Source organism: Pollicipes pollicipes, unplaced genomic scaffold (genome assembly GCF_011947565.3).
Source record: "Pollicipes pollicipes isolate AB1234 unplaced genomic scaffold, Ppol_2.1 Scaffold_832;HRSCAF=956_pilon_pilon_pilon, whole genome shotgun sequence".
Classification (NCBI taxonomy): Eukaryota; Metazoa; Arthropoda; class Thecostraca; order Pollicipedomorpha; family Pollicipedidae; genus Pollicipes; species Pollicipes pollicipes.
In genome coordinates this window covers 20,210-47,834 of record NW_023597077.1, presented here as the reverse complement: position 1 = coordinate 47,834, position 27,625 = coordinate 20,210, and the positions used below count along the sequence as shown (strand labels likewise).

At 57.3% G+C, this 27,625-nt stretch overlaps 1 protein-coding gene across 1 annotated transcript; it reads left to right on the top strand.

Moving 5' to 3' along the window:
* Window positions 1-425: 425 nt before the first annotated feature.
* Window positions 426-27,060, top strand: LOC119114499 (UPF0183 protein CG7083). Its single transcript, XM_037238608.1, has 13 exons — window positions 426-630; window positions 1,778-1,860; window positions 2,442-2,525; window positions 6,423-6,461; window positions 7,838-7,851; window positions 7,975-8,128; window positions 17,105-17,209; window positions 17,678-17,789; window positions 18,342-18,556; window positions 19,344-19,426; window positions 21,116-21,191; window positions 23,807-23,953; window positions 26,324-27,060. The coding sequence occupies exons 1-13, from the start codon at window positions 567-569 to the stop codon at window positions 26,378-26,380; spliced, it is 1,233 nt and encodes a 410-aa protein (XP_037094503.1). The 5' UTR covers window positions 426-566; the 3' UTR covers window positions 26,381-27,060.
* The last annotated feature ends 565 nt before the right edge of the window (window positions 27,061-27,625 follow it).

The following is a 27,625-nucleotide window of genomic DNA, read 5'->3' as shown; positions in this document are numbered from 1 at the left end:
GTTGAATGCAGCAGATAGACAAGCTGAACGCATTTTAAATCTGAAGGGTGGGGGGAGGCAGCCGTTGTTTCTACGTGTCGAAAGGAGGCTGTCCAGGCCGGCGTCTGCGTTGCAACGGTAAAAATAGTTGAATGCGCATGCGCAAAGGTGACGATATTAATCTGAGTTGATATACACAGACCTGTGACCTTGCGTAGATCGACTCAGACCCCATTTGTCCACAAAGGGATGCTGTTTTCAGCGATTTCAATCGTCAGTCGATGCACACGCTGAGATCTCGGTTTGGCGGCGACAGCGCATAAAACCTCAGAACTACTAGGATCTAGTGATATTCCTGGTCGTGCTGGTGACTTTTACCCGTTAGAATTTGGTAGCATTGCCTAGCGTCACAACGCAATTCTGTTGTTTTGTTTTGGTCAGCTGGTCGAAGTGGGTCGGTGCTGTTGAAGGTTACGGGACAAAGGCACGGCTGTGCGCGGCAGTGGGCGCGGCTAGCAGGGTAGAAGTTCAGTGATTACGTACCCTGTGGGCTGTATCTGAGTTATATTCGGTTACAGCTCTGAAGAATGCTTGATCTGGAAGTCGTCCCAGAAAGTAGTCTGTCCCATGAACGATGGGAATTCGTTCTAGGTAAGATGTTTTGGCTCTTGTGTAATGTTTAGCAGAAAACAATCCACATTTTTGAGTGGCATGCTTTCTTTGTCATTTCTCTCCCTTGGCTTAGGCTACTCTCTTTCGTTAGCAGCAAGACTGAAGTGCTTTATTTCGAAGCTGCCTAGATTAGGTATGTGCAAATGCCCTGTGCACAGTCAGGTATGTGCAATAGCTGTGTGAAATATATCTAGTTAAACAATCAGGAAATGTTGGGATACACATGCAATTACAGCAGTGTCTATTTTAGCCCAACTCAAGCGCACATGGTCACAACATACTAAACTTTGTTATCAGGTTCCATCTTGAATTTGTCTTAATATTTCTAACAGTTTCATGTTTATCTGCAGAATATAGGGGCTGTACATGCTACTTAGATTGAGCACGCTTGAGTTCAGGCTTGCTCCCGACAATCTGGTTGCACAACCTGTCAGATTTTGACTAAACTTGGGACATCTGTGCCATTTAAACATAAAAAGTTGCATGGGCAGTGCTATAAAGTAGACAAGGATGGTAGCTACCCACCCATCAGAGCAGAGGGGCATGCACTCTGTTGTGAGATTGGGTGGGGCTATCAAGGAGACTAATAACATTTTTCCCCATTGATTTCCAAAATGATGTCCTGCCATGGAGCATGGAGGGGGTATCCTGGTAAAGTAAGGATTCTGCATGATGGCATCCAAGGGCATGATGCAAGGCTTCTGTCCTAACCATAGAGGGCCTCAGCCACATACTGTAGAGTTTTGTGTGGTCATCATCTAAACAGCTTGGGGTGCTGCCTGTTTGCTCCATGGGGGCTAACAAAGTAAAATACACAGTATGATGTAAAATACATCTTTGGTGTTTTTTGTATGACAGGCCTTTGTTATAAGGTACCCTTTTGCTGTACAGAAACCCTTTATTCAGCAGAGATCTCCTTGAAAGGAAAATGTTTCCTCACCTATAGGCACAATTTTTGGTGCCATTCCTGAAAATCTTTTTTAACCTTTATGTAAAAAAGCTGCATCAGTTGCATTTGCTAAAGGGCCTTCATGTCTGAAGAGCAGATAATTTGTGATAGATGTTTTTACTTCAAGATTGCCTGTTGATAACTATATCCTTTAGCTCACCTTTTTATATGTTTCAGGCATGCACTTCTCCCAGGCCGTCTGTGTTATTCAGCAACAGGTCGGAGTGATACGAGATGTCCACATCAATTACAGTGACACTGTGAGTATACATATGTACACTGGTCAATTGCTAGGGCAAGTCTGTTAGGGTGTGTTTTAAGAGAGTGGGATTATGACGAAATATAGATGGAGTACTTGAGGAGAAACCTGAACCTGCGAGTCCACGGGACTAGCTGAAGATGCCAGTGTCAACAGATCATCACCTGAGGCAATTGACTTTCCACAAATGGGTTCATTCAGCACCAAAGTGCTCAACCAGGCCTCAAATGGAAAGGCAGTTCCACTGACCCTCCCATGATCCTGATGTGCTTCTCAGTGTAGAAAGCTATCCAGGTTTAAATGCCTCATTGTATGCTGGTGATAATGGTTTGGGCTTTACATCTCCCTAACTGCCAGAGCGATTTTAAGATGTTTCTTAGGCATCATGTGGGATGCGGTGGCGCGGCAGGGGCTTGAACCCAAGACTGGCGTGTCCGCAGCCGAGCGCCCTAACCGCTATACCACCACCGCATCAGTGCCATATCGCCATTCTGAAGCCAATGTTTGATGCCAAATGGGGGCTCTGTCGTCACGTGTGTGACATAGCTACCGAGTCGTGCACTCTGTCGCTGTCTGTTGCAGAGCCCGCTGGAGCACGATCTGGTGATAAACATGACCCATGATGGCATTCGCCTTCTCTTCGACCCTGTTGGCCAGCGCTTGAAGGTACGCAGACTGTAGTGACTACCGCAGGTTGTGTTGGTGCTGGGTGGGACCCATGCTGGCCGGTTCGGTCCCGTGAAGGTCGTGGTCTGTCATCTGAAGGTCAGTCCTGACACGGCCCTTGGTGATCGCCGCGGTCACGAGCAGCGCACTCAATAGCCAAAAGGTCTTGGATGGGTAATATCTATTGCCTCGGCTATGAGCAAGGCCTTGAAACTTCCTGTCCAGTCCGAAAAGGGGTCCGTCTGCCCGGAGGCGGCCTCGTCGAGCGCTTAATGTCCCGTAATACCGCGGGCGTAGTTTAAAAAAATAGGAACGGGATGAACAGTGAAAAAAGACCCCAAACTACCCTCAAAGTATGCCAAAAAAAAACAGGTTTCTCTTCAGATTCGGGCCACTTCCTTCGCAACATTGGGGGGGAGGGCTATAGCCCAAGTTGAGGGGGCTCCAGCCCTCCCCCCCCCCCCCCCCAACTGAGTAGGAAGCTATATCCCTGCGTAGGACCCTGCGACAAAGAGCCGGAAGACAGTGGACAGGTGAGCGGGACCGATCGTCCTTGGGTGATGCGCTCGGCACGCACGCAACAAGCCCTGCGGAGAACGTGATTCGAACACCGAGTCACCCATGTGCGCCAGCCTCGCTTGCAGGCTGCGTGTTGATGGATTCGGCGTCACGGGTTGAGTGTTGGCAGGGCGGCTCATCCCGTGGATTGACCTCGGTCGGCCTGGCTGAGCCGCGGATCCAGCTGCTCACGGGCTGCGTGCTGATGCGTTGGCGTCGCACGGTGGTGAGTGTTGGCAGGGCGGCTCATCCCGTGGATTGACCTCGGTCGGCCTGGCTAAGCCGCGGATCCAGCTGCTCACGGGCTGCGTGCTGATGCGTTCGGCGTCACGGGTTGAGTGTTGGCAGGGCGGCTCATCCCGTGGATTGACCTCGGTCGGCCTGGCTAAGCCGCGGATCCAGCCTGCTCACGGGGCTGCGTGCTGATGCGTTCGGCGTCACGGGTTGAGTGTTGGCGGGCGGCTCATCCCGTGGATTGACCGCGGGGCGGCCTGGCTAAGCCACGGATCCAGTCTGCTCACGGGCTGCGTGCTGAATGCGTTCGGCGTCACGGGTTTGAGCGGTGGTTAGCCCAGCTCATCTCGCGGATTGGCCTCGGTCGGCCTGGTTAAGCCTCGGGGCCGCCGTTCTTCCCGGATTACCGTGCACTGAATATGTCGCTTACCGTGAGAGGTTCGCATAGTTAGCTAGGTTAGACATATTTAATGCAAGAGATCCACGACAATTAGTCCGATCAAAATTTTGCGAACTGCTGTTGTACGGCAGGAACGTTTTGGGGTGCCAATTGCATCGTCGTTTATACTTCACTCCCATTTGTCTTATGTTGAGTTCAAAACTGTGTAGAATGATAATGTGATGTGTGAAATGTGAAAATGATAATGATAAAATGCCGCCTTCAGGGCAAACATCCATTTAAAAACTAATCAGTTTTTTCCGTGGAACAAACTGAAAATTCAGCGTTGGAGGCAACTTATCAACACAAGTAAACCCGGCGCAACTAAAATCTGGCGACTTTTGCTCGTTGGCTCTGACTAAAGCGCTGTGGATCGACGCTTTCACAGTGAAAGTACCACTCGTGCATGTTTGCATCCCATAGCGTCCATGCTTAAGTCCGAACTTCGCAGAATTGCTACCGCGTGAACAGAAAACTCCCATCAATAGAAAATAATGCAGTGTGTGAGGAGGTGGTGGCAACTTTGGAAATGCTTCACTCAGAGATCGGCAGGCTCGATTCGTACTGGCTGTCAGTCGTTCAGTAGTTGACGATTGGTAGCCATCGGCAGGCTCGATCCGTACGGGCGGTCAGTCGCTCAGTAGTTGACTATCGGTAGCCATCGGCAGGCTCGATCCGTACGGGCCGTCAGTCGTTCAGTAGTGGACGATCGGTAGCCATCCGTGTCCGCACAGATAGCAACGACGTGAGCGATGCAGGCACCTGTATCAAACTGGACACAGTCTCTTGAGAATGAAGGCTCCATTTTATTTTTTGATAGAGATAATTCTTGAAACGCCGAGGTTTCCGCTATGCCAATGTTTTTTTCGACATGCGAACGTGCTGTTTTTTGGTAGTTATTTCGGTGAGGGTATGGTCTCGAACGAAGGATGCGGGTAGCGTCGCTAATGTTCAATTTAGGAGAACGATGGCGGGGCTGCGGGCTGAATTGGCCTCAGTTATCCATCATAAGCTCTAACGAAAGTTGTGTGCCTCCGCCTGCCGCAGCAGCTGCGTTCGTCAACAACGCAGTAGGCTCGCCTGCAGTTGTTTGTGCTGCGCAGTTGCGGCGGTCACCGCAGTGATTCGTCCCTCGTCCCCACCCCCACGCGTCCCACTACACGTGTTCAATCACGCATCCGTGCCATGTGGTTTCGCGCGCCCACCCGACCGCTGTCACCTGGCGCGCCGCTTGTCTGCGCGCCATCTGACCCGGCACGGTGAGTCACCTCAGTAGCCTGTCCGCCCCCTCCCGCTCCCTCCCCATCCCCATCCCCATCCCCATCCCCATCCCCATCCCCATCCCCGTCCCCGCGCGTGAGCGCCGCTCCCCGCGGCGTCTTGCCAGGATCACGCACGTCCGTCCTCGCCAAGGGCGCGGCCCGAGCGCAGCCGGCCAAGGTCGCCTGCGACGCGCGCGCTCGCGGCCGTCCCGGGCCAGCGCGGACCGGACCTGCTCCTGCCCGGCTGCGCAGCGACGCGCACCGACCGGCTGTGCCCGTCTACGCGCCGCGCTGTTCCGGGACCCGTATCGATTTACGCAGCATCCTGGCTGCGGGACTCGCGCCGACCTGCGCGCAGGCTTCCACCCGATGGTTGTGTGACCGCGCCGGGACTGGTCTTTGGTGGATGTCTACATTTGGACGGGTCTTGGGTGGATGTCTACATTCGGACGGGTCTCGGGTGTCCGTCAACATTTGGACGGGTCTTGGGTGGATGTCTACGTTCGGACGGGTCTCGGGTTGCCGTCCACATACATTTGGACGGGTCTCGAGTGGCTCTCTACATTTGGACGGGTCCTCAGGTGGCCGTCCACACTCGGACGGGTCTAGGGTGGCCGTCTACATTCGGACGGGTCTGGGGTGGCCGTCTACATTCGGACGGGTCTCGTGGTGGACCTGTCCTCTGATAGATGTGGTGGCTCACAGCGCCGCTGTACATGGACCCGTGAAGCACGAGCACGTGTTTTCGGACAACCGGTCCCGTGGTTTTCATGTATTCCTGACGGGTCCTCCCTCAAAATGTACACTTCGACGGGCCCCCGGGGCCATTCATGCATATTGTGATCGGTTCCATGTCGGTATGTGCGCTCTCTCGAGGACCCCTTTGTGCACATTACAATCTGGCATTTTCATCTATTTCTGACGGGTCCTCCCTTAAAACGCGCACTCCGACGGGCCCCCCGGGCCGTACATGCATATTGTGATCGGTTCCCTGTCGTCATGTGCGCACCCGGGCGGACCTCTTTGTGTACGTCGTTCTCTGGCGGCCCCTGCGGTGTTTGCATGTATGCAGACCGGTCCAGATTCGGTACGGGCTGAATATCACGGACACATACAGACGCCGGTCGGGCCGTCCTCGCCGCCGCGTCGGGCGGCGGGCCCAGCTGACTGTCAGGCGGGCGGGTTTTTGTCGGAACGTTTTTGGCCCCAGAAGGTCAGGAGACGGTCGACGGGGAGCGCGTCCAATGTCAATTGGAGGGGAGCGGATATCATCTGCTGGCGCCGGCGCTATCAGACAAAGGTGCTGAACGGACCCGGGCGTGCTATGTTCCTGGGCCGCCTGCCGGCAATGACGGGATGAATTTGTGCCAGTCGCCGTATCTGACGTTGCTGTTTTTATTTCAGATAATCGAGGTATATAACCTGAGCAAGCTTACGGCTAAAGTACGGGTAAGTGCAGGGGCATTTGAAACAATTACCTAGAGGTGCACTAGGAATGTGGGGTGGCACGTATGGATTGGAACATTTGGGCTTTATTTCATTGGTATGTGCTTTTTGTGCTCGTCGTGCTTAAACAAGCGCGTGAACTCAGTCAGTCCTGGGTTGTTATTACCGAAATGTCCTTTCTCTCTCAATGCACGTCCGTAAGGGAATATTACCAACTCAAGGTAGATGGCGGGAATGCTGGGCCGGATTTCTTACCGGCAGCTGACTTAATTCCGTCCTTGTGCGTGTAATCCCAGCGCTGCCGGGTGCAGGGTGGTCGAAGGCTGTTCACTGCTTGAGAGCTGGCTGACTCTTCCGCAGACAGAGTCTACTGAGCGACGATGAATCATTGCCCGCTCGCCTGCTCCCCCCCCCCCTCCCCTTTCATATCTGTGGGCCGTTGGAGGACACTCTCTCATAGCGTCGCCCTTCGCGGTAGCCCAGTGCGCGCTCGAGATGGCTGTGCGCCAGTGGCAGCCCGCAACACGTGCGGTGGGATGATGCATGCGTCAGCCCGCGCCGACATGACGGGCTAGCTGGCGCAGGCTGACGGCTGGAGCGCCGTTGCGATTGCTACCCCCGACCTTGGCGCCCCGCTCGGGGCCCGGGCGGTGGGCGTCAACATTTGAACAGCTGGCGGAGCTGTTAGCGCCGCAAAACGGCGTAAATGTGAACAAGCGAACCACGATAAATGATATGTAGAGTTTGTCCATACATGTATGCATCCACGCGTATTCCACACATATACAGTTGTGCACTTTATAATTTTGCAAGTTACGAAACCTTGTGGACGTCAAGACCGCGTGAATTCAAGCTTGCTCTGGGGATGGTAACGAGCTGAATGACGCAAGCCTCGCCGCCGGACTGGCCCGTGCGCAGTCAGCTGTTGCATACGTGGCTCAGTCAGATCGGGGCGAGTTTAAGGGTGCTGCGAAATGGCAACCGCCACGGTGCATATGTCATTACCAGTGAGCCGAGCGTGCACAGTGCAGCGCCCTGGGCTCGGCTGTTTATTTTTCCCAGAGGCCCTGATTGCATCAATCGTGCTCGTTAATTGTCAAAGCTGGAGCGTGGAATACAGATCGTTTCTGTATTGGCTAGTGTTTATGTAAGGTACAAGTTCTTACCCGTGTTGAGGAAGTCTGTGTGTCTGCATTTTTGTGTCAGTTGTCCATGTCTTTGAAATATCACTCTTCCAGCATTTCAAAAGGACAAGACAAAGAGGGACAGAGGAATTCGAGGGACAAAGACCAGCAGCGGGACCTTGAACTCATTGTTGTGATTGTCGACTCACTCGTTATCGGGATTTCAAAGCCGTGGTTTTCACCTGACAGTATTGCACAACGCCGTTATCTCCTTCGAATCGACCGTTGACCCTGATGTATTGCGTCTCGTGGTGATCGCCCAGATGGTGCGCCTGACATGCTGGTTCTCGCGTCTGACACCGCGCACGTTGGTCCCGCAGAGGCAGCGTGTTCAGCTCCGAAGAGGTGGCGCCAACTATACAGCAAGTGGACCAGACGTTCGGCGCCACGCACCCGGGCATTTACGATAGGGAGCGCCACCTGTTCCTGCTGAACTTCCGCGGACTCACATTCCAGTTTCCGGTGGAGCCCAAGTTTGAGGTGAGCGGAGCCCGTCGGCCGCGGCGATTAGAAAGTGGAACGGGTTCTAGGGAACCAGAGTGGATTGGTAGACAGGCAAAGGAGCATCTCAGGCTTTGCGAACGTGAACTGGGGCGGGGCGAGGGATATTCGTAAGAATTTCGCAGGAATAGCTCCTTACGCTTTGCGGCGTTGAGTTCGCAAGGTGCTCACTTGCAGTGTTTCTTTGGTGGATATGTTAAGCCAAAAGATCACTGTGTAGTGCATGAGATTAGGCAACAGTACGCTTTTATTGTGAAATGTGATGCACTCATGTATTTGCCCATAAATGCACATTTAGGTGTCATTCTGAAAGTGTAAGAGATCCCGTGGCCCGGATACCGTGTTACGTAACCAAGTGGCCGGGTAACAAGCTGACCTGCTGGGATCCACAGCTTGGAAAGGCTAGGTAACCTGGGAGTGCTCTGGTTCAGTTATCGTGTGTTTTTGCGCGCTATTCGCACGTAAGAGGGAACTTACAGGCGCCTTCCTTCAGCACAGCATGACATGGCGTCGAATAGATCTCACGTTTAGGCCTGGGCAACTGACAGAGGCTCTGTCGGTGTAATTTGTTCAGATCCCAGTAGATGGCAGGTCGGTAATCATGAGCGAGACTGAAGGCCGAGCAGGGCAGACTCAGGCGGTGAGGAAGTTTTCAACTGAGGTGTCCGACCCGGCCCGCCTCGGCCGTCACGCTCTGTAGAAGTAAACATCTTCGCAAGCACCGATATCAGCTACACGCTGCTGTCACCTACGAGAAATGCAGCTGCTCAAAACCTGCGCCTGTAATGTTTAGACATTTGCGCAGAGGGCTGTTGTGTTAAGTGAGACGTCGTCTCTGTGCATCGCGGGCAAAATAAAGCCCTTCCCATTCAACTTACGTGGGAAATATAACACTTGCTAATGGCAGGAAAACTGCGCAGCTCAAGTCGGAACTAGGGTGTAAGCTCATGATATACTGTCACACGTCAGTATGTTGGAGCGATCGCCGAGCTCGCCGGATGCAGGCACTGGGCCCGCCGGTCCCCGACTGCCGCAGTGGACCTGTTCCATGTGGAAGCAGTCCAGAAGGCAAGGCCGTGGCCGGCTACCTCCCTGTTACGCTCGGCAACTCAAAGGCTATCGGCCGTTCCACGCGTGATACGGGCTGACACCGCATCGCGGCACAGCACACGCTCTTTCATAGACATCCTCGAGCGAGAGATTTGTGGCATTCTTCACGCTGCCGCCAGGCCACACCCAACTAAAAGCCAGTTCTTGTCGTTTTAACATGGCTGGGATGGGAGAAACATGAGCAACACTTCAGAAGTATGAACACTTACAAGAAGCGTATCAGAAGAAGAAACACTGCATGACTCGTCCCAGCGACACGAGGCTACCCGTTTTGATGTAGAAAGTATCGCGCAGTCGTGTGGATGGAAGTGCGAGTGATGCGTGCGACCAGTGGCGGGCTTGCGGTCGCAAGCTACCGGCCAACGCCCGATTCGGGACGTGTTTAATGATTGGTTTTACACTTCGGACAGAGGCCTCAAGAACAAATAGAGGCCTCAAGAACAGATAGAGGCCTCAGGAACAGGTAGAGGCCTCAAGAACAGATAGAGACCTCGAGCCACCGCACAGTGTAAGCCAATGTTTCGTGTACAATTTGCTACGTGATCCCAGTAAGATCTGATCAAAAGTTGCGCTAATAAAATCCCGACAGATCGCCATTGTCGTATTCTTCCTGGTCAGTCTCAAATACAACAGCCTGTGGCTGCACCAAGGCGGACGGGGCCTTGGAAACTGTACGGGTGTTGAGTCCAGTCCATGGAGAACAGCGCCTTGCCGAATATTGGCGTGTTTCCACAATACTGCGGTCGCCGTCACCAAAAGTGCAAACCGCTCCCAATGTGTGGACTTTGTCGATTAAAAGGATAGTGCCTGGCCAGACCCGCTATACCTGTAACAGTCAATTTCAAAGCAGTGTGGTTTCGTGAAGGTGGCGCGGGAATCCTGCATTTTCACCGTTGCTTTCTGAGTCCTCATGAGAGAGGACTTTCCTATGCATTGATGAAATACATTGCTGTGGGTTCCCGATATCATCTGGCTTCATTACGTACCTGGGCTTCAGGCCACATGATGATAACTGGTGATCCCCACGTGCGCCCAGCGCGCATCTGAATAACCTCGCTGACGTACCCACATTTGTATGGAAGGTCTTCTCTGAATGTCAGATATTACGCTGCGCGGCTGGGAAACCAAAAGTGTGTGGCCGCCGCCGTGTCCGACCTCTCTGCCAGTGTGGGAGGCGGGCGACGCCATGTGGCCCCAGCGGCTTAGTGCGCCGTAAAGTCCCGGTGACGAGTCTCAAATATTACCGAATTCACGTTTTTCGTCACCTTCCGCACGAGGTGCCTTTCGGGTAATCACTTGTGCGTGCCACCCAGGTGCAAATCGGTACCATCGCCATCGGCTTGGATTCAAAATTGAAACTCATGATTGCATCGCCACCAATCTCTTAATGGCGATTTAAAAGACTGGCACGCGCACGGCGTGCGCGCCATTGCCGCTCTAGAAATGGAATAGGCCACGGTTAAATGGCTTGTGTGAGCACCTTTGCGTCTTTGAAGTTCGATTATGTGGGCCATGACTTCCGAGACGGGAGGAAGCCGAGTCCCATATGTTACACGTGCATGCAGGCCCCGTCCTGGCACTGATCGCCAATGGCTGCCAATGTAGAGGCCTCCCATGATAGGGGGTGCAGCTCAGCACGAGCGCCCTGCATACCATAGGTTGAAGTCCCCGGGAGCTCTCAAGATAACGACTCGTCGAGACTGATCGGTGGGCCACGATCCGCGTGTCAATTTGCACCGTCCTAGCAGCCGTACGTTGGCGACAGTGATAGAGGGTGCTAATTTTTGGTCATGCCCCACCCGCGAATTACAGCCTCTTACCGGCTGGATCCGATCGAAGCCCATCACCCAGTCACACATCTATCCTGAAGCCCATCACCGCACCCGTCTCTGACTTCCGGGCCTCGGTAATTGGGTCCCAAGGAAAATGGCTGCAAAAGTTGAGCACGCGCACTGCGCGAGCAGCTGGGCCGGGAACAACTTAAAGGGTGTTCCGGATTGTTGCTTGCTTAAAATGTTGCTTGCTTAAACTAAGCAAGGTGCATCAGCTATCCGCCTGGTGTGAGGACTTTGCGGTGCTGAATTGTCATTTGCCTGCGGCGATCTGCGGTGCGTCCCACGCGCCAGAAGCGCCTCCTGACGCCTGTTGGTGGTGATGAAGGGCTCTGAAGTTGTCAGCGTTCGTGTCTGCGAGTCGTGTCGCGCGCTATGCGACGACTCGCAGACATTGCCCCGGGTCTGCATGCGCCCTGCGCGAGACCTTATTTCCTCTCACGAAGCCTCAACACACGCAGTATTTCAGAGGGCACTGAACCGTGTTTTGATAAATTTTGCTGGGATATTCCTGGTTTAATAACTTCCATCCGCTATATTTAGCTTCGAAGAACTCCATGGTGGTAAGTGAGGAAATGAATTATTCAGTGACGTGGAAATTCCTGAATAATTTATTAGCATGTGCAGTGATGTAGAGCTCGTCACGCGGCGCACCCCTATTGAGCGGAAGCCTCCATCATGTGGCTGCCCGGTCGCCGGGTCGCCGGCTGCCGTTGCTGAGCGGCCGGTCTGTCTTCACTCCGCTGACGGGCCCGGTCGGCTGGGCGACACTGACGGTAGATCGGGCACTGAAGCGGGTCGTGTTGCCGAGCGGCCCTGTAGTGTTCTCGGTACGAATATGGTCCCTGTGTAATGCTGGCTGGCGTCAAAGCCGGAGGCGAAATAGTACGTTGAGCGGGTTCTGCGTCAGTTGGGCGCCGGGGCTCATGTTCCCCGTCAAACGCACTGCCACGTTCGTCGATAATCACTAGCAAAAACGAAAACAGATAGTGATCTCCATATAACACGACTCTTCCCCAGCCTGCCGCGAAGGACCCTGGAGATCGGGCCGCTAGCCTCCGCGACGGGTGCTGCGGTGCACCATGATTCCCAACAGCGATACCCCGTACACAATCGTCGAGTTGTGATGGCGGACCGGCGACGGCCAGCTGCATCGTTCCATGATGACCTGGTGTCACGATGCGCCGCGCAGGCTGGCACTGTCGGCTTCTGTAGCGCCCAGAGCCAAAGGTCACATGGCGCAGCGCCGGGCACGATGCGAGCAGAGCAAGTTTGGGCCGTTGGTCCCGCCCGGAGCCGGCGGCGCCGATCACGTCGAACAAGCGCCGGGATAAACTATGGAACGTTCGATCAGGCGACGTACGCAACCGGTACGATACGGGGAGCGGCCGGGCGATGGGACGACGCGTGCTGGTGTAGATTCAGGTGACGGGGGAAAGCTCGCTGCTTCTGCGCTCGTAAGGGAGGCGAGAGGCACCGGACCGGTGACGGGCCGAATGGCACCGGGCCTCTGGTGGGGTATCGGTCGTGACCGCCGCCTGCGGGGCGAGCGCTGCAGTTCACGAGGGCGCCACTTCGGCGCCGGGACTGCCATCTGCGCTGTCTCGGCTGGGCGGAGCCGTCCCCGCTTGTGCCGTGGGGCACCGCTCTGTTTGCTGTTGCGGAACGTCGTCTTCGAATGCACTTATGGTGCGTTTGATTAAGGCGTAGACTCACCATAGCCCACTCACAGCCGGCGAGTGGGCCCGAAGCACGCATTGAGATGTGCGTCTGCCGTCTTTCGTGCGTCTTGCTGTGTGCTGTGTGCTGTGTGCTGTGTGCTGTTCCACTTCGCAGCCGTGCTTTGAGTGAGTTGTCATGCCTGAAACTGCTCAACTTAAGGCAAGGTATTGCCGGGCTTTCCAGGATTTGACCTCGAATTATCGCCATGTTTGTCAGCTTCGCGCCAGATAAAGTCCACGCGGCGAAAGTGAGGAGCGGACGTGGATTGGGGCCTCTTGACATGATGCGCGCTAAGCCAGCTTTGGGACCGGAGCGGCTATCCCTCAAAGTCAAGGGATTATTTAAAAAGGAAGGTAAAGTAAAGGACAGTAAAGGTGGTAAAACAGAGGCGATGTTTCGGTTTTCTGAAACACGCTGAGCTGTTTTTCCTCTGGATTGAGGTACTCGCTGCTGTATACAGTGTGTTGTGTTGCTTCGCAATCATAGTTTGAATGGGCCATCAGATCCGAAACTATTCGAGTGAAGGCAAGTTTTCGTTCTGTCTCCCTGGCTTTGGTCTTGGATTATCAGTATGTTTGTCATCTTCGCGCCGGATTAAGTTCTCAGCGTGATTTAAAATGAGGGCGAATATGGAGCGGTGCATCTCGTCAGGAGAATCTTGTCCTATTAACACACACACACACGTTTCTCCGCTGGCTTGTTTTGTTCGATTATATGTTGTAATTTCAAAGGACTTCCTCCGCGCCTGACCACTGGCGTGTTTAGTCGTTGGTGCCGCAGCCGAACCGGGCGAAGTCTCGGAAAGGTAGTCCATCTAGGAAGCTAGCTTTTCATGGAAATTCGTCACGGTTCGGAATGATATGCTGTGCGGCCCAGAAGCTCGTCAGAAAACCTGTGAGTTTGTCATCCTCAGCCGGCGCACGAATGTTGAAAGAATTTACGCGAATTCGTGATGTTTGAAGAATTCGTGCTGTTTTTGATGGGGTCATTTTCGAACCAGCAAAACAAGCGTTTATGAGGCATTGGTATGTAAAATACACGTAAAATCTGTTTGTTGCCGCTTTCATTTCCCCGAATTGTTGTCGAAGCCTGCTCTGACTTCGTCATAATCTGTATGTATGTTTCAGTTTGTTCTCAGTTGGCTGTAGAGATCGGCTTGAGATCAAAAGCAATGTTCAGCCGGTTTTAACTGGTTTCGTGGAGTGCTCGCTGTGCAATCAGGGTTGCTGTATTAGCCCGACTTCATCACCTTTGTAGTCCAGTTCCATTCAGCGGATTGGGTGACTTTGATCCCTGAGCTGTACAAAGTGACGCAAGGACGGGATGGTTTTCCTCGTGCCGTACCGTGCCGTGACGTCCACGCTGCCACCAGCTGGTGATCCGCTTCCCAGCTCGCAATCCGATGAAAAAGCGGCGACCAAGCGGCCTCGTTCGAAATTCGGTCGAAACAGCTGTTAGCTCACAATATCTCTCGCCCAGCTATGTTCATATGTGAAGAGTGGTTCGACGCATCACGCAATAGGCGCATACTGTGGCTGAGGGTCGCTGGATGATGGGGCCAAGCCGACTCCACGCAGGATCGCCGTCCGTCTGTCGCCGGTCTGTCGTGTGTCAGCTGAGCCGTGGCTGGTCGTCAGCTGAGCCCGTGGCGGTCGTCAGCTGAGCCGTGGCCGGTCGTCAGCTGAGCCGTGGTCGGTCGTCAGCTGAGGCTGTGGTCGGTCGTCAGCTGAGCCGTGGCCGGTCGTCAGCTGAGGCCGTGGCCGTCGTCAGCTGAGCCGTGGCCGGTCGTCAGCTGAGCCGTGGTCGGTCGTCAGCTGAGCCGTGGTCCGGTCGTCAGCTGAGCCGTGCCGGTCGTCAGCTGAGCCGTGGCAGGTCGTCAGCTGAGCCGTGGCCGGTCGTCAGCTGAGCCGTGGTCGGTCGTCAGCTGAGCTGTGGTCGGTCGTCAGCTGAGCCGTGGCCGGTCGTCAGCTGAGCTGTGGTCGGTCGTCCAGCTGAGTCCGTGGCTGGTCGTCAGCTGAGCTGTGGTCGGTCGTCAGCTGAGCTGTGGTCGGTCGTCAGCTGAGCCGTGGCTGGTCGTCAGCTGAGCCGTGGTGGTCGTCAGCTGAGCTGTGGCCGGTCGTCAGCTGAGCTGTGGTCGTCGTCAGCTGAGCCGTGGTCGGTCGTCAGCTGAGCCGTGGCGGTCGTCAGCTGAGCTGTGGTCGGTCGTCAGCTGAGCTGTGGCCGGTCGTCAGCTGAGCTGTGGTCGGTCGTCAGCTGAGCCGTGGTCGGTCGTCAGCTGAGCCGTGGTCGGTCGTCAGCTGAGCTGTGGTCGGTCGTCAGCTGAGCCGTGGTCGGTCGTCAGCTGAGCTGTGGTCGGTCGTCAGCTGAGCCGTGGCCGGTCGTCAGCTGAGCTGTGGTCGGTCGTCAGCTGAGCGTGGCCGGTCGTCAGCTGAGCCGTGGCCTGTCGTCAGCTGAGCTTGGCCGGTCGTCAGCTGAGCTGTGGTCGGTCGTCCGCTGAGCCGTGGCTGGTCGTCAGCTGAGCCGTGGCTGGTCGTCAGCTGAGCTGTGGTCGGTCGTCAGCTGAGCCGTGGCCGGTCGTCAGCTGACGTGTTTGCTTCCTGCTAGCCCGGTCGGTGGCAGCTAGCGCGCCTCCTGGAGGTAACCTCGAGATGATCTCGGGCACTCGCTACTCGTCGGTCGCTCGCTGACCTCGGCAACGGTCACACAGTGCGTCGTTATGGTCGAAATGCTGAAAGCTCAATGTTTTTTGTGTATTTTCACGCGCTTAAGATAGATGAAACTGGCCCTTACCGGGGGGGGGGGGGGGGGAGAGGGGTGAGTGCATCATTCGCCCCATCAGATTATGTTCCCTGAGTAATACGGACGCCTGAGGAACTACTGTTCGGCTGACCGTCAGTGTCGCCGTTACCACTGCCTGGCACGGTTATAGAAGTTGTCCTGACAGGTGTCGACCTGCCATGTGTCGAGAGATACTGATTAAATGACGCTATCATGCGAGCATTTCTTCCATTGTCACTGCGTGAAGTTTCAAGCTGCGTTCGTCGGCACGGACAGGTTTTGGCCGTGGACCGCTTGACACTCGTGAATTTACAATATACCGATGTTTGCTTGATAGCGACCGAAGCGAATAAATTGGTGTATAGAGTTCTGATATTTGGAAGGTCGGTGAATGTCAGTATAAGACCTCCAAAGTCAAAACTCAAACCAGGAGCTCAACGCTTTTCTTGCTGACATCAAATGGTTAGAGAAGGCTATGCGGCAGAATGCCCGCTGCGTCAGAGTCGGGCGAGAGGACGAGCGGTCGGCGTACCTTGGCAACACATTTCACCTGCGCAGCTCGCCCGCGAGCGGATCCGCCGGCAGCGGACAGCGACACCTGGGCCCACGGGACCCGCGCGCCGCCAGAAACCCCATCTCGGTCGTCAGAAGCCCGGGCCGGTCCTCGGGGACCTCCTGGCGCTGCGGTGTAATGACCTCCGGGAACCCGAGGATCCGGTGCCAGGCTTCCCTGTCCCGCGAGTGTGATGGCCGCACGCCATTGCGAGAGACGTGTGCTTGACTCCGGCGAAATCGAATTCAGTGCCGCAATGTTTTGGCCGGAATCTGATTGGATTCGGCTCCATTGGCTGCGCGGCTGAACCCAGTTGAGAGTTGATTCACATGGATTGTGACAAAATCAAAATGGATCCATTGTCGCCTAACAATAGCCAGCTCACAAACCGATTCAGCCACAGTCGCCACGGTGTTAACACAGTCGACTCGGCACTGCACAGGTTGAGCTAGGACCCACTAGGCGCTAAAGTTAAATGTGAGCTGAAAATTTCTGTACCACTTGCTCGCTGCCCAGTGACTATGCGATGGATCGTGCTGAAAGGTTGTCGAGCCCCCTCCCCCCCCCCCCCCCTCCCGGCCTTCCAAATCGCAGCTTGGTTGGTGATTCACAGTTGATTCGAAATCAGAATCACCAACCTGAACTACGATAGAGACGGATGGGCATTCGATTCAATTTTTTTTAGTAGCTGCAGGGACAGTTTGACATTGGATTCAATTTTTTACCAGCTGCAGAGGCCGATTCGCATTCGATTCCAATTTCCAACAGCTGCTTGAAATCTTACTCGGATTCGGCTCCGTTCGCTTTGATTCGAACCCAGAATCGATCGCACCCAAGTGGAACCAAGCGCAATCCTGCGTCTAGCTGACGCGGGTCTATCCGCGGCGGCGGCGGCGGCGTCACGCGAGCAGACCGCCGTCCGCGCCGTTCAGGTGCCTGACGTCGGCTCGGCTGTTTCAGCCTCGGTTCGCCGGCGGCCTCGGCTCGCTGCAGTTCCCTGGGGGAGGCTCGCCGCTCGTCTCCAGCATGAGCATCTACAGCGGCAGCAGCCGCACGGGTACCGAGGTGAGCGGCGGCGGTGGCCACCGATAGCCGACGGGCTGCTGCGCTTGACCGTGGACTGAGAAGCGTGGGCTTGATTCCCGCGGCGGGAGGCTTTCAGTAAACCGGCTTCCATCCTGTATTGCGACGCTTATGACCCCGTCCTGTACCTGCATGGATAAAGATCACATGAATTGTCGTTATTGTGTTGCGGCAGACCCGTCACTTGTTTCTTCCATCTGCGCCACTCACTGGGACGCGCAGTTGCTTCGCCCCCCCCCCCCTTGCGTAAGAGAGACTTCGTGCCTTGAGATCGAGGAGGGGGGGGGGGGGGCAACACGTGTGCCTGTCCACCAGAACCGCTGCTCCAAGCGTGGTGCCCGCGGAGTCCGTGTGGTTTTCGTGTTTGTCAGGATGACGTCATAACAGGCGTCTGGGCTGAGAGATCGCTCCGATACATCTCAAGACTAAACATCGCGCTGATTCCGGCAGGCACCTCCCATGCCCGTGTCGTGCTTCAGCGGACAGGTCTACACAGAGAAGTGTGACGTCATACGATCCGATGACGTCACCATCGGGGTACGGCTTCGGCTGTTCGCCGCCGGTGAGTGATTTCTCGTCAGTTTCTCCATGTCATGTGCATTCACGTGTGAGTGATGCTTCTGATTATTGACGTTGTTACCATGGGTGTTTTGTTTGAACGCGCTGACATGGCACTGCACCTCTCCTGACTGTGTGCATAGTTACCGTTGTATAATATCGTTACCGCTGCTGTTATCGTAGGAGTGCATTCCATTTATCGATACGCATCTTGTTGTATACTCTGTCATTATCGCTGTTTTGCAGTGTTCTAACTAAAACGGTAGTCAGTTGTCACCTTGGATGCATCTGTTATTGATTTTGTTGCACATGTCGCTCCCGTGGCCGTGCATGTGTGCGGTTACCATGGGTGGGAGGGTCCGGTCGCCATCGGTGGGAGGGTCCGGTCGCCATCGGTGGGGGGCTCCGGTCTCCATCGGTGGGAGGCTCCGGTCGCCATGGGTGGGAGGGTTCGGTCGCCATCGGTGGGAGGACAAGTTTGTATGCCTGTCACTCCTGGCGCCGGCCGCGCCCTCTGTCCCGGCTGGGAGCCTTGACCCCGCCCGGCCGGCGGCAGGCGACTCGCACCCGGGCCTGGAGGGCGGCCTGGAGACACTGGTGCGCGAGATCCGCTTCGGTGACTCGTGCCAGGACGTGACCTCGCTGCTCGGCGCGCCTACCAAGGTGTTCTACAAGTCCGAAGACAAGATGAAGATCCATAGCCCGTTCGCGCACAAGCGCGCGGCGTCCCGGCGGTCCGACTTCTTCTTCAACTACTTCACCCTGGGCATGGTGAGTGGACCGCCGCGCGACCTCAGCCCTGGCTTGGGCAGGCTGGAGAAGCGGGAAGGGGGCATCTGGGGCACGCGTCTCCCCTGTGCCTGCCGGCGGCCGGCTGCGGGACGGGACCAGGCGCCTGGCGAGTGTCCTTCGCGCGTGGGACTCGGCGCGGCCGGCTGACCGGCCCGCCTGCTGCCTGCGGGCGAGCGACCGCAGCGGTGTGGCAACGCCACGCTACCCGCAGTCGCCAGCACGCGGGGATGGCGGCATGGACTGGGTATTCGGGTCTGGGGCCACGTCGTCTTCCGGTTCCTTTTTGTTTGCTGGGTTTCCTCGTGCCATTCCAGGTTGGGCCCGTCAGACCCGCGTATGTTATGGCTCTGCTCTTGTGTGTGACTGAACGGTCTCAACAAGGTCGCTTCCCCGATGTTTTAAGTGCATGTGAGACTTTCGAAAGGTGTCAAGGCACTTTTCGGTGTGGGGTTGTTTCGCTCACGTGGATGTATGCAAGCTGTGATATTTAACAATGTTTGCTTCCGTTGGATTCTTTTCCGAAAAGATCTCCCGCTTTGGGACGGTTACAGACTTATCGGAATTGCTCTGAAGACCTCAGTGTCATAGTCTGGTTTGTCGTGGAAGTGTTGAAAGCTTTTTGTTTTTTCGTCATCATCGGCTCTCGGTTTATTTTGCCGCCCCACGCTTTAGAATGTATCCAGCTCAAGGCGTGCTTCTGAATGCCTCAGAACTTCTCTTGCCAATGGTGGAGATGTCATTTGATGATGCCTTCCCTTTTTCCCAGGACATTTTGTTCGACGCAAGAACCCATAGGGCGAAAAAGATCCTTCTACATACGAACTTTCCCGGGCATTACAACTTCAACATGTAAGTCACCGTTGAATAAGATGCACCATCAGCAAGTTTGTTATAGTTCATCTTGCCGCGACTGAGTTTTTTAATCGGAGGTGGATAATTTTTTCATAATAATATTTATATGGTGCAGGTGGAATGGTTTTGCTTTGTCTCCCTCTCCTTTTTCGGCTTGGCCACTCTCCAGCATAATTACTTGCCACGGCAATCGCGGCGCACCAAGCACGCTGCGGTACAGCGCCCTTATCAATGGTATGTCAGTATGGGTTGTACTTTCTACTGGTGTCCGGGCCACACGTGCTCTCTGTGTATACATTGAGTCAGGGTTTTCGGTCCCTCTTATCCACTGTCTTGCTTTGTCCTGCGTCCTCGCGACACCCCGCTTGTCCGGGGCAGGCTGCATGCGTTAGCAACGAGTGGGCCGAGTACCCCGTGGGAAGGGGACCCCCACCGGGTACCCAGCGCGCATGTGCGGCTTAAAGCTAGGCGGTCGGCCCTCTAGGCGCATGTAAGTCTGCCCCACCGTTAACCATTGTCCTTCATCCTATAGCCCTGAAATGATCATTTCTGGTCGAAGGGGCTCTAATCCCCACCCCAAAAACCAAGAGTCAGGATTTTCATATCAGCGTTGCCGCTGTGCGCCGCCGGGCGAATGAGGCTGACAATGCGAGGCAGCGGTCGTTTGTCTGTGAGCGTGCGTGGCTGCTGTGTGGACTGTGAGCGTGCGTGGCTGCTGTGTGGACTGTGAGCGTGCGTGGCTGCTGTGTGGACTGTGAGCGTGCGTGGCTGCTGTGTGGACTGTCGGGGGTTGGCGTGTGCGTGGGATGGCTCGCCGTTATCTGCGGTCGGCAGCCGGTCGCGTACCGTGCTCGTGTGGCGTTCCCAGAGGGGTGGTGCGGCCGCCAGAGACGAACAGTGGCCAGACCCACCCGAGCCGATGGACGGGGGATGACACTGCCCGCTCCCGGCCAGCCGCCAGCGACGCTCGGCCGCCCGCGCCGACCGCCGACGTGTTTGTGTGTGGGGGAGGGGGGGGGGGCACACTGCCGCCCCCGCCAGCTTGTACACGTCCCAGGGTGCTCATTTTCGGGTCGTCCATGTTCCCAGGGGGGGGGGGGCACATTGTTGGGCCGTCCACATCCCTAGCGAGCACATCATCGGGCTGTCCACGTCCCCAGGAAACACACTATCGGGTCGTCCACGTCCCCAGGGGGCATATCAGGGAGCACATTGTCGGACCGTCCACATCCCTAGGAAGCTTAGTTTCGGGCCGCCTACGCCTTCAGGGAGCACGTGCTGACGCGCTGATGCGTCCCATATCCATCCCCGTGTAACACGTGCGCCGAGCCCGTGCGCGCGTCACATCCGCCAGCCCGACGGGCCTCATATTCCGCGAATCTGTGGCCATTTCCGTCCCTTCGCCATTGTCGCGCGGTAACCCGCCATTGGCTCCATAATTAGCCCGCCGTAGTCTTCCTGAAGTGGTCCCGGTGCGTGGGTCGGTCGCTCCGACGTGGCGGAGAGCTTCGCATCAGCCGTCCCCGCTGGCACCGGTGCATATATACCACGGCGTTCGATACGATTTCGGCCCTCTGACGTCAGCTGGGGAAGTTTGCGCCATTGTTCGGAGCGTTGCCTCGCGCCGGGCAGCGAATCCGACCCGAGGCGGTTATGAGCGGCTGACGTGGACGACGCTGCCGGCAGGTATCACAGGTGTAATTTCGACCTGGCCGTGGAGCCGCACGCGTCGCTGATGAACTCGGCCTCCGAGGGCGTGCACGTAAGTAGCGGGCGTCGACCGGGACGGTTGTCAGAGCCCGACCGCGAGTGTGATCTGGCAACACAGACGAGGGGATGGACGGTCATAGCCCGGCTCCGAGTGTGATCTGACGACACAGACAGGGGGACGGCCGTCAGAGCCCGGCTCCGAGTGTGATCTGGCAACACAGACGAGGGGATGGACGGTCAGAGCCCGGCTCCGAGTGTGATCTGACGACACAGACGGAGGGACGGCCGTCAGAGCCCGGCTCCGAGTGTGATCTGGCAACACAGACGAGGGGATGGACGGTCAGAGCCCGGCTCCGAGTGTGATCTGGCAACACAGACGAGGGGATGGACGGTCAGAGCCCGGCTCCGAGTGTGATCTGGGCACAGACGAGGGATGGCGTCAGAGCCCGGCTCCGAGTGTGATCTGACGACACAGACGAGGGGACGGCGGTCAGAGCCCGGCTCCGAGTGTGATCTGGCACACAGACGAGGATGGGACGGTCAGAGCCCGGCTCCGAGTGTGATCTGGCGACACAGACGAGGGACGGCCGTCAGAGCCCGGCTCCGAGTGTGATCTGGCGACACAGACGGGGGGACGGCCGTCAGAGCCCGGCTCCGAGTGTGATCTGGCGACACAGACGGGGGGACGGCCGTCAGAGCCCGGCTCCGAGTGTTGAACAGTCAGCGCAGAGGAGCGGGACTCAGGTCTCAGAGCGCCGCTGCTGAAGGCGTGAGGAGCTCCTGCCGAACGCTGTTTTAGGTCGCTGGAGCTGAAGCGGCGCGGGCAGTTGTGGCTCAGCGCGGGCCGGGTCAGTCGGCGCCTGCAGTGACGCCCGCGACGATTGGTATCGTTTCTAGCTCGCTCGCCCCGCACTGGGCGCCGTTTTCGCTGATGGTTTCCCCGGGCGCTGATATGCGTGTGGGGCATCGAGTTACTGGGGAGGCGACTAGTAGTCATCAGATGGAATAGGCGTACTCTGGACATGTCGCTTAAATGTTCCACTAATCAAAGCATAGTCTTCGCTCTTGCGTGGGAGGAGGATTCTTTCATACCTCGAATTCGCAGCGGGTAAAAGCCCCAGGGTATGCTCGACATTGTTAAGTCTAACATTTGCATAAGACACACATTGTAGTCTGCTCGAGCTTTGTTGTTTGATTTGCGTTGCGCGCCAGCGGCCCGTTTAATTTGTCTGTTTTGTTTTTTGCTGGTTGGTTAGCTTTTCCACATGTATGTTTAACTCTACCTTCTAAACTTCTTCCGGAACTTCTCATCGTGTATGTACTTGCCAGGTCGAAGTGAATATGCCGAACTTTTCCAACATTCTGCCGCTTGTGAGAGATGGCAGTGTGTATGTAGACGCCCCCCCCCCCCCCTACTCCTCCCCCTCTCCTCGACTAGTAGGTACAATACATGCGCAGGATTGCTGCTCCGGGGTAACCCTTCCATCTGATGCCTGGCATCGGTACACCAGTGTTACCGCTCCAGGTCACCCCTTCCATCTGATGCCTGCATCGGTACACCAGTGTTACCGCTCCAGGTCACCCCTTCCATCTGATGTCCTGCTCGGTACACCAGTGTTACCGCTCCAGGTCACCCCTTCCATCTGATGCTGCTCGGTACACCGTGTTACCGCTCCAGGTCACCCCTTCCATCTGATGCTGGCATCGGTACACCAGTGTTACCGCTCCAGTCACCCCTTCCATCTGATGTCTGCTCGGTACACCAGTGTTACCGCTCCAGGTCACCCCTTCCATCTGATGCCTGGCCTCGGTGCGGCATCGGTCTGAAACGGGAGGTGGAGGAGTGGCTCACATCAGCCATTTGGTTCCAAGGTGGTGACATCAATGCTAAGGTTACATTGTAAGGGCATTAATGGCATTAGGGGGGTGGTAAAGTGGGCAGCGTCATTGTTTAGCGGAACAGGATTCGTGACGATGAAGTGAGCGACAGCGGTGCGGCGACGCCGCGGTCGAGTGATGACATGTGGATTACAAGATTACTCGGAAAACGGCGAAATGCAGGAAAAATCACCGCAGATAGCTGTGTTAACTGATCGAGTGCTCAGCGTGCGGTTTTGGTGTTTTTGTTTGGTGTGACAGGTCAGCTGTTTTCTCTGGGGGTCCGTGTACATCGGCCGGCGCGCAGGTCACGCTCACCCCCGCGCTGGCGTGTGTGGGGCGTCAGCTGCGCCCTCTCCGGCCGCACGTGTCCGGCAGCCTCGAAGAGAGGAATCCGTTCTGCCCTGCCCTGGAGCGGAGCCCATGGGACCCGCTGCGGGGTCAGCATGGTCGAGCGCAGCTGGGGTGCAGGCGCAAGGCGGGTCAGTCCAGGCTTAGTACTGCTCTGGGTTCAGTTCGGTCCAGCCCCATCGCTGAGCCGGATCACTGTCCCGACGCAGGTCAACGCTCGAGCCGTGGTCCGTGTCCTGGCCGAGATCCGCGTCCTTATACTCCTGACCTTGGGTCGTCTCCATCCCCGGGGTCATGTCGCTTGACTGGGGCGGTGCTGTGACCCCTGGCTGGGGCCGCCGGTCATCCGGTCCCAGACGCAGACCGTGTCTGGCGACGGGCGGCGACCGGCAGTGACCCCGCCGTGACCTCACGATGACCCGGCGTCGGTCTCCGCAGATCCGGGCGCACACCAAGTGGGATGAGGTGTGCGGCGCGCTGAAGCCCTCCAGCCGGCCGGTGGTGCTCAACCGCGCCTCCACTACCAACACCAGCAACCCTTTCGGCTCCACGCTCTGTTACGGCGTCGAGGACTTCATCTGCGAGGTAAATGACGGTCGCGGTCGCGCGCGACGGACCGGCGGCGACGCGCGCCGGCGAGGAGGGACGCGGGGCGTTGGCAGTCGTGGTCCTCGCGACGGTGCGGGAGAGGAGTCGTGCGTTGGGAGGGGATGGAGGAGGGTCGGTTTGGGAGGAGAGGTGCGATCTCCTGTGCCGTTGAATCGGGAGTTCTGTCGCCAGCGTGTTATCGGATCGGAGTGCCCGTTTCGGTGATCTTGCCGTCCCACAGTGGGAGGCGGTGCCGGTCTACGAAAGCATATTATACCGTGCTGCGAACTGAGGTCAGCATGCGGAGGAGGGTAGGGTGCCAGTCCTCAGGATGCATGCCTAAAGCCTCTGGTGATAATGATGATGACGACGATGATGATGATGATGATGATGATGATGATGGTGATGACGGTGGTGTTGGGGGGCCCCTGGAAGACCACTGATAGTTAATTGCTGATGGACATGGGAAGTGGGCTCCACGAGAACTAATCAAGAAATGTTCCGTCCAAATAGCTTATGGCTCGGTGGATTCTACGATTTACGTAACTGTCTACATCAACGTTCGTCCCAGTGGCTCAGTTGATTAGAGCGCCTGTCTTCCGATCCACCCACCTTTGGGGGGGGGGGGGGGTTCGAGTCGCTTTAGGGCGCCCGCTATTTGCCCTTGACAGGTATGGCCTGCGGCCGGTGGCAGCGGTCGCGCTGAAGGCCAGTTGAAGTTAGAGGGCAGGACGGACCGTGCCAAGCATTGCGGCACGCTCAGCTTTCGCCACCAAATTCTGTCGTTGACATGGAATTGCGCGATCGGGTGGAGGGGGTCAGGGCTCACACAACAAGCACTGCTTAGCGTATACTCTGATCCGTGAAATCCAGCCATTCAAAGGGTTCGGATCAAATCTTTAAAATAGCGTGGCACCCAAACTGGCGCGCTGCTCAGTCCCGGCCGTGGTGTTAAACTTCCACCTCCATGGTCTGGATCGAGTGGTGCACGTGGCGTAAGGGAGCACTTACAACCACGGAGTGATAATGTGCAGGAGCGTCCATGTGGCAGGATGCCTCACCTGCCCTCTCGTCTCAGCCCATTTATATAATAGGGATGGATAGCTCCGGCTCGGTTGTCCGCGTGGGAGTCCCGTTATTGTGGCTTCTTCCGTTGCGGGTCGTGGTAGCGCAGTGTTTCTCTGTGGCAGCTGTAGCAAGACCTGTAACGAGCTTTGTTCAATACGTACCATGCTGCTTTTTATGTTCCGCGGGAAGGCATACATTTGTATTGACCGCTCGGACTGGCAGGAGTCTTTTGCGCCATGTTTGCATTCCCGTCAGCACCCAGTGCGGTATTATTTCGTCACCTTCCGTCCCGGAGCGGCGCGCTGCGAGGTCGGTTTGACGTCACGGGCTCGTCGCTGTTCGCCGCCGTGTCTTGCGGTGGCGCGAGCGGCGCGTCCTCCTCCGCCCGCCGGCCGCAGTCGGCCGGTGCCGCGTCCTCCTCGCTCGGTGTCAGCTGAACCCGCGCCCTCCTCGCCCGGTGTCAGCCGAACCCGCGCCCTCCTCGCCCAGTGTCAGCCGAACCCGCGCCCTCCTCGCCCGGTGTCAGCTGAACCTGCGCCCTCCTCGCCCGGTGTCAGCTGAACCCGCGCCCTCCTCGCCCGGTGTCAGCCGAACCCGCGCCCTCCTCGCCCGGTGTCAGCCGAATCCGCGCCCTCCTCGTCCGGTGTCAGCCGAACCCGCGCCCCCTCGCTCGGTGTCAGCTGAGCCCGCCCCCTCCTCGCCGGGTGTCAGCCGAACCCGCGCCTCCCTCGCCCGGTGTCAGCTGAACGGCCGGTCGATGCTGCCTGCCGCTGTCCATACGTGACCGGCTGGGGCGCCGGACGGCCGCCTACGCACCCAATCTCGGCCCGATTGGCGTACGTGCGCCGGCGGAGGAGGGGGCGGGGACGGGGGCGCAGTCTGGTCGCCGTCGGCGGGCGGCTGCCGGAGGCGGCGTCTGTCGTGCCGGCCTGAGGGCCCGCTCCGTCCGATGCCGCACTGTCTGCTACCGTCCGCCCCGTGTGCCGTCACTGTTTCTATCGTCAGCCTCTGGACATGTGGCCCGTCACTCTGCCTTACGCCACCGCTGGACTGTGAGCCCATCTCCCTCCGGTCGACCACTCTGGCGCACATGTTATGTGATTGGCTTGACCTTTTGAAAGTAACACCCGACTGGCATTCCATAAGACTGCGTCAGGTGCGATGTTGCCCGCAACTTTTCCGGTCACCAAGCATTTTCTTTAACGCCGAAGGGAGATACCAACAAGGTGCGTGCTGCATCAGCCATGTATCTCGCAGCGAGTCACCTACTAAGCGTCGATCGTGTCTGTTGTCTGACAGGTGATGAGCAACGGTCACCTGGCGTCGGTGACCCTGTACCAGCCGGAGGAGGTGTGACCGGGCGCCCACACCCGCTAGCCAACACCATTGGACCGCGGTGGCCACCGGGGCCGCCACCAACCAGAAAAGTACAAAAAAAGACCGGCTGGTGGCGGCTCTAGTCGGCGGCCCTCGCGCTTGTCTGCGGACGCATCAATATTGGTTAGAGGGTGGCGGCCGGCGGCGGGCGCGGACCGGCGACGTCCGGCGCCCGCCGGGGGCGTCGCGGCGGCGCGCCCCGTCCGCCGGCCGGCCTGCGAGCCGACGATGGCCGCCGCGCTGGTTAGAGTTAGTCTAGGGATGGAATGTGGCGTGTCGGCGAGGCGACGCGCTGGCCTGTGGCCGGCGCGGGGTGTCGCGCCTCCGCGGCTCTTGCGGTTTGTTACCAAGCCACGGACTACCTCCTGCCGGCGGCGGTCGGCGGCGCCCGGCGGCCGCCGTGGGGCCGGCGCGTCTGCCGTGTTCTGGGTCGCGCCCGCCGGCAGGTCGGCCGCCGACTGCCGCGCCGGCGGCCGTCGCCTGCGCGTGACAGGCCCGGGGAGTGAGGCTTGTCGTGCTTTGAGTGTAGGGTGTGTGCTGACGGCGCCTTTCGCCGCCGCCCGGCTCTGTGGGCCGTCGTTGAATAGGCGGCCGGGGAGTGCCCGCCAGGAGATGCGTTGTAGTGTCGGCCGTGTCCAGCCTGATTGCGCCTCGGCTTCCCCAGCCCCCCTCCCCTCCCATCCCCCCCCCCCCCCCCCGCCTCCTCACGCCATAGAGTGGTGCTGTTACCTGCGTGGGCGACTTGCGCTATTCGTTATTCAGTTCCACCCGTTCGCCCAACCGTTCATACACCAGTGCCTACACAGCAGTCCCGGCGGCGCCCGCGGCGCGCCGGCCGCCAGATCGGCCGCGTGCGTCCCAGCTACCCGCTTACTGTAACCACCGCTGCTGACGCGCGCCAGTGTGACGAAGATCTCGCGCCAGGGGGCGCCCGAGCAGGCGACGTGCTCGCCGCGGCTCGGTCCTCCCGCCGCCCAATAAACAGTGATATTTTCCGTGCGTTGTTGGGAGCGGCTTGGTAGGTGGTGTGACTTGCGGCGGCTGGAGATGGCGGGCTTGAAAGCCGTCGAGGCGGCTGCACTGTGGTGTGAGATGGCCGTTTTCACAGCTTGCGGGCTGTTTTCAGGCTGCTGCCAGTCAATTGCCGTCTTGCGGAGCAGAAGGCTGTAAAAAGCATATTGGGAAATGTGCAGCAGGCAATACAGAACGGAACGGAATGCTTTG